At 60.7% G+C, this 9,760-nt stretch overlaps 1 protein-coding gene across 6 annotated transcripts; it reads left to right on the top strand.

The window, feature by feature from the left end:
* The first annotated feature begins 20 nt into the window (after positions 1 to 20).
* Positions 21 to 9,180, top strand: ATXN7L2 (ataxin 7 like 2). 6 transcript variants are annotated; one of them, XM_008264744.5, is made up of 11 exons: positions 22 to 217; positions 2,100 to 2,165; positions 2,523 to 2,627; positions 3,025 to 3,235; positions 3,627 to 3,817; positions 4,657 to 4,739; positions 5,088 to 5,341; positions 6,140 to 6,338; positions 6,469 to 6,590; positions 7,036 to 7,831; positions 9,030 to 9,180. In XM_008264744.5, the coding sequence occupies exons 1-11, from the start codon at positions 91 to 93 to the stop codon at positions 9,042 to 9,044; spliced, it is 2,169 nt and encodes a 722-aa protein (XP_008262966.3). In that variant the 5' UTR covers positions 22 to 90; the 3' UTR covers positions 9,045 to 9,180. The 6 variants fall into 6 exon arrangements, with proteins under 6 accessions (XP_089156328.1, XP_008262966.3, XP_008262965.3 ...); XM_008264743.5 differs by having other exon boundaries at positions 3,531 to 3,817; XM_089300199.1 differs by having other exon boundaries at positions 49 to 217; positions 3,531 to 3,817; positions 4,139 to 4,739.
* Positions 9,181 to 9,760: the final 580 nt, after the last annotated feature.

The following is a 9,760-nucleotide window of genomic DNA, read 5'->3' as shown; positions in this document are numbered from 1 at the left end:
GGGGGGCGAGGGGAGGCGTGCCCGCGGCAGGGCAGGGGGGAGGGGGCCGCGCGGCAGCGGCGCCGGGGCGAGCGCGCGTCCGCGGCGGTGATGGCGGTGCGTGAACGCGCGGCGGCAGCAATGGCCGCTCTGGAGCGGCGGGTGCCGAGTCTCGATGACTTCGCGGGACAGAGCTGGAGCTCATGGGTGGAGCGGGCCGACCTGCCCGCGGCCGACGGTGAGTAAAGCCACCCTAGAGTCCGGGGACCCCATCACCATCTCCCCTCCCCCTCTCCGGGCCCCCGCCAGCTGAGGGGAGCCGCCGACTGGAGCCGCCGTCCGGCTCCCCGGCCCCCCAAACAAAGGACCCGCCGGGTCCTAGTGCCCGCCCGCTCCACCACCCTCGCGCCTCCGGGTCCTAGCGCCGGCCCCTCGCTCGCAGCCCACCCTGCCCACCTCTGTCTTTGCCGGTGCCCAGTACCTGCCCTCACATCCGCTTGCCTTTATCTTTCTTCTTGCCTGTTGCCTTCCAGCTTCCGCCCCTCCTGCACCTGCTCCGGCTTTCTCCATCCGCAACAGTCCTCTCCACGTGTTTCCCACGCACCCCACTTCTGTGTCCCCCTCCCCAGCCCTCGTGTTCCTTCGCCTTTTGCCCCGCACCTCCTGCCCCTTCTCGGCGTTTGCCTGCCCGCTGCAGTGCTCCTAGACCCCGCCGCCCCTCCGCTCTAGTTCATCCATCCATCCATTTATCCATCCTCCCTCTCTCCCTCCCTCTTTCAGTCCATCCATCCATGCCTGCAACCTCCCGTCCTTTCCCGGGCCCCTTACCCTGCCTCTTGGCGTTCTCCCCTGACCCCCACCTTCTGCAGGCCACTGAGTGCCTTTGGTGAACAGGCCTACAGCCCCTTCTTCTGATCTTTGTCTCCTGGACCCCGGGGAGCACCTGGCCTCGTGGCCTTTGGGGGTGACAGCAGGCATCGTGCCCCTGAAGAAGTTTGCAAGTGTGATGAGACCGAGGAGGAGACCTCATGGAACCGTCTCTAATGACACTTGTTCTCCTCGGGGACATCCGACTCCCAGCTCGGTTCTGTCTCTCATTCCCCACACTTGCATTTAATGGACTTCAAAGAGTGGGAGCTGCCTCTTGTCTCCTGCATGCCTAGCCCACCACCCCTCATAGCTGGACATTACATAAGACTGCTAACAGCCTTCTCGTCCTACCAAGGGACCAGGCTGTTAGTGGACACCAGAGATCAGAACTTAGTGGGAACCCAGGCCAGGATGGGGCTGCCCCATGCTGGGTGGGCCAGGATGGGGCCATTGTCAGGGTCTGGGTGCACTGAGAACCGGAAATGGAGTCAGACGCCTTTGGTGACTCAGAATTGATTTTTTTTTTCCAAGGGACAGGGAGGGGGTGTTGAGGAGGGAGGGGAGAGGAGAGGAGTGAGGTAGGGGGATGGGGCAAGAGCTGCTTTGCACAGCTAAGATGTTTTTGTCATTAACCCAGAAACTGAGGTACAAGGGCAGGCCCTGCCCAGAGCCCCTCTAACAAGGGGTGGAGCTTGTGTAGTTGACTAAGGAGTCTTTGGAGATGCCAGAGGGTCCTGAGACAGCAGTTTTTCTGCCCTGTGACCATCCCATCAGTGCAGGACCTGAGATCCAGCTATAACTTTGACAATGCTGTGAGAAAACTCAGAGCAAAGTTTGAGTTGGTGGAGGTGTGGGCCTGGGGAGTGTCTGTTTGGGATGCTGTGGAGTAGCAGCAAGGACCCGTCTGAGAAAGCTCAAGAAGGAACTTGGGGATCTGTAGGAACATTTAAGGGCTGTTCCCTTCCAATGGAGAAGTACGTTTAGAAAAGAGATGGTCCTAACCCACAGTCACCCAGCTGGTCTGCAGTGGAAGTCCGCCTTGGGGCTAAGGGCCCTTAGAAAGGTGGCTAGATTCTTCCTGATAGGGCCAGCTCGGTCCAGAGGCAGCAAGTGACAGAAGCACGGGCGCGAGAAGGACCCCTGAAAGACTTGTCCACGTCCCGGGAGCTTCTCGGGGAGCGTGGGCTTCGTGCTGCTCTGGCCCTGCTCGGGGGAAAGGCCGGGGCTTCTGAGCTCCTGTTCTCTTCCAGGGGCTGAGCTGGAGGAAAGCAGCAAAAACACGAAGAAGCTGGATGCCATGACCCTCATTAAAGAAGGTGGGAGTCACCACACACTGAAGCTGGGGCCCGGGACAGCCAGGACCACCTCTGGTCTCCCGCCATACCCCGCAGGGAGCTAGCTGCTTGAAGCAGCAGGCTGGGGGGTTCCTCACTTTAATGGGCTCCCGTGACCTGCTGTTGGAGATCCTCATCCTAGGTGATTGGCACCTCCTGCCCCAGAAGCCCATGTCCTTCGGGACTGCTTAGCTTGAGCTCTGGAGGCTGGGAGCATCCGGCAGAAAGCCTGTCGTGTCAGCCGGGAGGTGAAGCACCTTCTAAGTGGCGGGCGGGCGGGCGGGCGCGGGAAAGCCCTGGGGTCCCCGGCCCCAGTGATAAGGGCTTCTGTCATTGCAGACATGTCCATCTTCGGGCACTGCCCCGCCCATGACGACTTCTATTTGGTTGTGTGTAACCATTGCAGCCAGGTGGTGAAGCCTCAAGCTTTCCAGAAGCACTGCGGTGAGGGGAGCCCTAGGGAGGCGAGGCGGGGCAGGGGGAGGTGGGGCATGGAACTCTGGGACAGGGTCAGCTGGGAGGTCGTGCGAGGTCTTGGAGGGTGACGCTGGGATGGGAAGGTCCTGCGGTGGCCTCGGAGCATTATGGGGAGGTCAGTGCTGGTATTTGAACTACCTTCCAGCGTCCGGGGGTGTCGGGAGGACCTGAGAGTTTCAGGCAGCCGGTCTGGAATTGTGAGCCATGAAGGCTCAGGTTCGAATGGGAAGCAGGGAGATCAACAGTGCACGTTTGCTCTGGAACGTCAGCTTCTCCAACTGAGCCTGCGGCCGGGTTAGGAGGCTGGGGAGGGAGGCAGCTGATCCCACTCACCTCCGTTACTCTCTCTGCCTCCTGGTGACAGAAAGAAGACATGGGCCCCTCAGCAAGCTTTATGCCCGGGCCCCACCCCCACCTCCAGCCCCTGCCAGCTCTCAGAAATGCCATGTAGTGAATGGGCAGGGCCCAGCTTGTAGGGCCCCAGGTTCCACCAAAACCTCCTCCAGGGAGAAGGGCCAGGGGTCCCGGAGCCGCGGCCACCAGCCTCCCGAGAAGACCCAGAAGGACAACCTCTGGTAAGGAGAGGCTGCAGACTCCCCGGGACCAGCCCTGACCCGCACCCAGGGAGGGGATGACGAGAGGAGGCAACCCTGGGCTGAGGGGCACTGCGCATAGCAGGAGGTGGCCACGCCTGTCTGCGGCTCCTTCCCATGTATTCCAGGGACTGTGGGGTCCTCTGTCTGTGTTCTGCCCCGACCCACTGGAGCCCACCCAAGTTCCAGGGCCAGGAAGGAGATAGCTCTGGGCTAGAGTCCAGGCCACAGCCCCAGTCTCCCCACCCCCCAGCCCATACCCTCTTTCCATGTGTAGCCTTTTCGTGCCTGTGGTGAATCTGGAGAAGATGTCCAGTCTCCCGAAGCCCGATGGACATGGAATCAGGGTGGCCCCGCCCTCTGCTTTCCTCAGCCAGGCAGGCGGCCTCACCAAGGACTCCCCGGGAAAACCCCCCACGGCTCCCCCTTCTAAAGAACCTCCTGGCAGAGAGAACATCGAGATAATCCCCAGTGAGGGCTCCAGTCACCGGGCTGAAGGCAGCCCCCCTGAGAAGGAGCCTGGTGGGGCCAGGCTGCCGCCCAAAAGCCACCGGAAGATGGCTCGTGAGTAGTTGCAGTCTTGGGGCTCAGGAAGGGAGGGGGGCTCCTTTGGGCTGCTTTGTCCTGGGCCAGATGGGGAAGAGGCCAGGAGGGAGTGGGCCTGGTCATCCCAGGTTGACCTGTTTGCTTCCTGGGAAGCTTCTCTCTAGCCCGGGTCTCCTGCCTTAGTCCCAGCAGGTGAAGTTAAAGTGATTGGCCTTTATGTCTTGTCTCACCTGGATTCAGGGCACCAGAGAGCTCTCAGCACATTTCTCTGGCATTCTAGATGCCTGTGGCTGCCTTTTTGCCTTTTTTTAAAAAAATTTTTTTTCTTTTATTTTTAAGGATTTATTTCTTTATTTGAAAGGCAAAGTCACAAAGAGAGGAAGAAGCAGAGACAGAGATCTTCCATCTGCTGGCTTACTCCCCAAATGGCCACAACTGAAGCCAGGAGCTTCTTCCAGATCTCCCACGTGGGTGCAGGGGCCCAAGCAATTGGGCCATCTTCCACTGCTTCCCCAGACACATTAACAGGGAGCTGGATCGGAAGTGGAGCAGCTGGAAATCTAACTGGTGCCCATCTGGGATGCCGGCACTGCAGCAGCAGCTTTTACCCACCGCACCACAGTGCCGGCCCCTGCTTTTGTTTCTTGATATGTGTTGCCCTGCTTTGGGCTTGAAGTCCAAAAGGAGTGCTTGGTCTGGGAAAGGGGAGGACTGGGATGGTTCCCATGCCCAGTGGGGAGATGCTCGTGCCCCTACTTTAGTCCAGTTCTCCCCTGGCCCTGGACAAGATGAGACCAGATCCTCCTGTGAGGCTCTTGGAAGTGGTCTTGGGTTCACTGGAACCGCCTTCCCTACAGGGAAGGAGTGTGACCTCAACAGGCAGTGTGGGGTGATAAATCCAGAGACCAAGAAGATCTGTACCCGCCTGCTGACCTGCAAGGTAATCCCCCCACTGCCCCGCCCCGGCTACTGCACAGTGAGGGAGGGCCACAGAAGCGCCACCTGGGCAGGGAAAGTTTAGATGTTGTCCACAGGGTGGGGGGCAGACCCACACCAGGGAGGGGACCTGGTGGGGGACAGCAGCCAGGCAGTGGCTTCCATATCCCACCCCACCCCTGCCCCAAAGGAGGGTTTTGTCCACATAGGGGAGTGAAAAAAAACATCCAAACAAACCCACAAACACTCACATCCCCTCTCTCTCTGCTTGCCCAGGCCAGAGCACACCGCTGCCCCTTACCCCTGCTCAGCTCACACCCCCTCCCCACCCCTCCGCCCTGCTCTGTTCTAGATCCACTCGGTGCACCAGCGCCGGGAGGTCCAGGGCCGGGCCAAGGACTTTGACGTGCTAGTGGCGGAGCTGAAGGCCAACTCCCGCAAAGGGGAGTCTCCCAAGGAGAAGAGCCCAGGGTGCAAGGAGCCGGCTCTCGAGCGCCCCTCCCAGGAGCCGCCGTGCTCAGTCCCGGTCGTGGCAGCAGCAGCTGCTCCCAGCAGCACCTTCTCTGCTCGTTCCAAGCAGACCTACCCATACTGTGCACTGCCCAGGTACGTCCGAGGTCCAACCCGTACCTTGTCTGGGGTTACTTAGCCCCTAAGCCAGTAGGGAGCCCCCTGAAGACAGGCCCAGGAAAACGTGCTCACTCGGCCCTGAGTGTGGGAGGATACCGGGGGCCCCTAGCTCGGGTGTGGAAGCAGGGACTCACCTACCACAGTACCCCAGCCTCTCTAGAGCGTGCCAGATCCAAACACCTGGGATGGGAACGTGTTCCCAGCCATGCCCAACAGGCCAAAACGTGTCACTGGGGGGCCAACAGGGTCATGGGCCTGGGTCAGGCAGTCCTACTGTGTATTCATTCGCTGGCCCCTTCGTGTGCAGAGGCTGCGCTGGACTCCGGGGAGAGCCTGCCTTGCCGAAGGAGACACACACGCATCTCTGCCTGTAACACGAGGGGCAGACACGAAACACAGGCTCAGCTCACAGACAGGCTCACAGGAATATGTGATGCAAGAAGGGGGGTCAGAGAGTTGACGGGGCTGACCAGAGCTGGGTGCAGTTGAGCTCGGAAGATTTTCTGGAGGAGGCGAATCTGGAGCAGATTTTCCCCCTGAGGAGGCAGGGCCTGGGAAGTGAAGGGGTTGGGGAGAGCGCCCCTAGGGAGCTGTGGTCCTGTCATTCCCTCCCATCCTTTCCTGTTTCCTCTTCCTCTGGCCGTCCGGCAGGGTGTCTGCCCCGGCAGCTTAGCGGGTTCAGGGCCCCCCCACCGACACCCTCCTCCTCCCCCTGCTGCAGACCCAACCCTGACCCCAGTCACGTCGCCCTCACAACCCCTTTGGCCCTTCCAGGTCCCGGGCCTCCTCTGAGAGTGAGGTGGATGATGAAGGCCCCTGTGGTGGTGATGGGGACCCAGGCCTGTTCCCCTTCCCCCTGCCCCGGGGTGGGGCCCAGGCCTCCAGCGAGGAGAGCGAGGAGGAGGGGACATCCGATGACCTCCACCTCCCCCCTGACTGCCATTATGCAACCCGGCCCCCACGGCCGCAGGCGGTAAGGCCCAGGGTGGGGATGGGGGGTAGCCCAGTGCTGCTGGCCCACCCTGTGGGGAGGAGGCCAGATGCTGTGTGCACATACCCTCTCTGCACCCGCGGCCCCGTCAACATGGCCCTTCTGCCTCTAGTTCTGCACCTTTGGGAGCCGGCTGGTGAGCCCAGGATGCTACGTGTTTAGCCGCCGGCTGGACCGGTTCTGCTCGGCACTCAGCTCCATGTTGGAGCGGCACCTCAGCTCCCATATGTGGAAGTAAGTCTCTGGGGGGTGAAAACTCCCTTCTCGGGCCTCCGCGGTGTGCCTTGGCTGCTTGCCAGGAAGACCCAGATGGGGAGTGGCACGAAGGGGGCAGGCAGGTGGCAGCGTGGAGCTGGGTTAAGGCAGGGCGTGAATGGGAGGTCTGAGGGTGAACCTGGATTCTTACTCATCACCTGCAGTGTCGCTTGTGTAACTAGGGATGGTTACTGAGATTTCAAATGAGGCTCTTACTGGGCCTGCATGCTAGTCCATACATTGTGTATTAGTTCCTTCCTTTCCCTGTGCCTTCTTCCTAGCCCTCAGTTCCAGCATTTCCCAGCAGATGGCAGCAACCCTGGGCTCGGCCCGCCGTTTCTAGGCGGGGCAGAGACCAGTTTCTGCTGTGGGAAGGCCCTCGTGTTTGCCTGCCGGTCACAGTGGGGTTCTCTTTTTGCTGCAGGAAAATCCCACCGGCAGCTGAACCTGCCTCCCACCTCGTCAGCTCCCCTTCATCTGCTCCCCTGAGCCCTCCTTCCACAGGCAGCTGCCCCCGCCTCCCAGGCCCACCCCCCAGACCCGCCTGCCCAGCTTCCACGCCCCCTACCAAGGACAGCCTTGTCCCCAGCTACCCTGCAGGCTCCCCCAGCGTGGCAGCCGCCTGCAGCCAGGCAGAGTGCACGGGCGGGAGCCAGGCTATCACCTCACCACTGCCTGCCAACACGCCGTCCCCGTCCTTCAGCAAGCTGCCACCTTCCAAGGCCAGCAAGTCATCCAAAGGCAAGGACGGGGCGGAGGCAGAGGCCCCCTCGCGAAAGCGGAAGTTATCTCCTGGCCCTACCACCTTCAGACGGACCTGCGTCCTGGAGCCCGCTGGAAAGGGCAAACCCTCTGGCTGCCGGGGCCTCTCGGCCAAGACTAAAACAGCCCTGGGCGTGGGGCTGAACGGGACGGTGGGGCCAAGAATGAAGCGGGCAGGGCCCCTGGACTGTCGGGGTCCCCCCCACCAGCCCCCTACGCCAGTCAAGGCTTCTCAGCTGGAGAACCGGGGAGCCGCCGGACACCCAGCCAAGGCCCTGCCCACCAACTGCCTCTCTGAGGAGGAGGTGGCCAAGAAGCGGAAAAACCTGGCCACTTACTGCCGGCCGGTGAAGGCCAAGCACTGTCAGCCTGGGGCCCCTGCCGACGCGGCCTGCTCTGTGCGCCGCAAGAAGCCCGGGCCAGCCCTGGCCTTTGAGGAGAAGTGCTCGACACTGAAGGTACCGGCCCTGCTTCCTGAAACGTGCGGGATGGTGGGCGTGGGGAGCGGTGGGGACCTGACGTGGACAAGGCGCTGAGCAGATGGCTGTGCAGGGCCGGGAGGAAGAGGAAGCTGAGAGTCGCTGAGCTGCCGTCTTTAGGGGGAGGCAGGTCAGCTCTTAGGAAAGGGAACCCAGCTTTGGCCTGCTGAGCCGTGCCCTCTACAGCCCTTGTCCTCTGCCTGCCCTGCCACAGCACAGGGTCGCCTCTTGCTGTGGCCCTCCTTCCAGGCCCTGGAGCTGCTGCTGGGCCCTGATGAGAAGGGAGGTTAGGTCCCCTGAGCTGTGGCCCAGCATGGCGGGCAGGGAGGTGGGCGGGCTGATCTCACTCCTGGTTCTTCCTCAGGGCATCATGGAAGGGCAACTGCACGGCTCAGGGTCCATATGTGTGCATGTGTACCCATGTGCAAGTGACAGGTGACCAGGTGGTTGTGGTTTTTTTTTTTTTTTGCCTCTTTTTTTAATTTTTTTTTTTGATAGACAGAGTGGACAGTGAGAGAGAGAGAGAGAGAGAGACAGAGAGAAAGGTCTTCCTTTGCTGTTGGTTCACCCTCGAATGGCCGCCACAGCCAGCGCACTGTGGCCAGCACACCGCGCTGATCCAAAGGCAGGAGCCAGGTGCTTCTCCTGGTCTCCCATGGGGTGCAGGGCCCAAGGACTTGGGCCATCCTCCACTGCACTCCCTGGCCACAGCAGAGAGCTGGCCTGGAAGAGGGGCAACCGGGACAGAATCCAGCGCCCCGACCGGGACTAGAACCCGGTGTGCAGGCACCGCTAGGCGGAGGATTAGCCTAGTGAGCCACGATGCTGGTTTTTTTTTTTTTTTTTTTTTTTTTTTTGCCTCTTCTAATAGTATCCCTGGTGCAGCAGGCCATGGATTTCATGTGACATTAGCCAGGAGGGACTTCTTGGGACAGGACAGGGAGCTGCCCTGAGTTAGGCTTGGACCAGATGCAGCCAGAGGAGAGCTGTGGGTCTGACCGGTACACGGGGCCCAAGTGCCCCTTCTGGGCAAGCGTTACTTGTCCCCTTGCCCAGTTTTCCTCGGCAGGCTAGCAGAAGGAAGTCAGACGTCATCCCTTCCCGTCCACACAGGTCACCAGCTAGGACGACCGGCGGCCCCCCGCCCTGACCGCCTCTTACCTCTTGTCTTCCACAGTCAAAAGCCCATTAACGAGAAAGTGCCTGCCCACTGCGATGGAGCTGCCAGCACCTCCTCCCCTCCAGATCCGGGCCCCAGGCTGCTGCCGCTTTTTATAACTTTATATTATTTTTTTTAAGAAAAAAAAAAACTCTTTAAAATACCTCAAGACTGTCTCCCTGTTCTGTTGCTGCTAAGGAAATATAAAAACAGAAACATAGAGAAGGAAGAAAAAAACGTGTAACAAAATGAGTGTCCTTACTGTCCCCGACCCCCACCCTGAGAGATGCCGACGTGGGGGTGGGGGGAGCAGGCTCCAGCCCCCATAGCTTGCTGGTAAAAGTGTCCCAGGCGGGCCTTTGAAATAGTGTGAAGCTGTCTGGGTCCCGTATCGTCCAGGCCGTCTCCTTACTGGCTGGGATAATGTGGTGTGTGGCCGGCGGGGTGAGCGGGCGGGCGTCCACGGTGGTGCCCGGAGGACTGTGGTTCTGCTCTTGGATCCCTGCCCTGAGGGTGTGTGGGAGTTGGCCGGTGGCCCTTTCCTGCTGTTCTGGCCACCCAGAGCCTGAACTGAGTAGAAGAGTGCTCTCGGGCTGGGCCTCTTCTGTGGGGTGGGCTGTGGGCCTGGCCGGAGGGAAGGGGTAGGCCTCCTGAACCACTCCTTTGTGGTGACAGGAAGGGAAAAGGTGTAATAACTTGCAACACTTGCGGTGTGGGAGGCCCTGGCTCTTCAGGATCACCTGGTCTCT

This window comes from Oryctolagus cuniculus, chromosome 7 (genome assembly GCF_051225735.1).
Source record: "Oryctolagus cuniculus isolate XC-2025 breed Fujian yellow rabbit chromosome 7, ASM5122573v1, whole genome shotgun sequence".
Taxonomy (NCBI): Eukaryota; Metazoa; Chordata; class Mammalia; order Lagomorpha; family Leporidae; genus Oryctolagus; species Oryctolagus cuniculus.
This window is presented reverse-complemented; position numbering and strand designations above follow the sequence as displayed.

What these genes read in the sequence shown, in the direction of transcription:
- ATXN7L2 (XM_008264743.5), top strand. Translation starts at nt 91, where the DNA reads ATGGCGGTGCGTGAACGCGCGGCGGCAGCAATGGCCGCTCTGGAGCGG. An exon ending in CGACCTGCCCGCGGCCGACG is followed by an intron (nt 218 to 2,099) that starts GTGAGTAAAGCC and finishes GTTCTCTTCCAG; the next exon opens with GGGCTGAGCTGGAGGAAAGC. An exon ending in CCATACTGTGCACTGCCCAG is followed by an intron (nt 5,342 to 6,139) that starts GTACGTCCGAGG and finishes TGGCCCTTCCAG; the next exon opens with GTCCCGGGCCTCCTCTGAGA.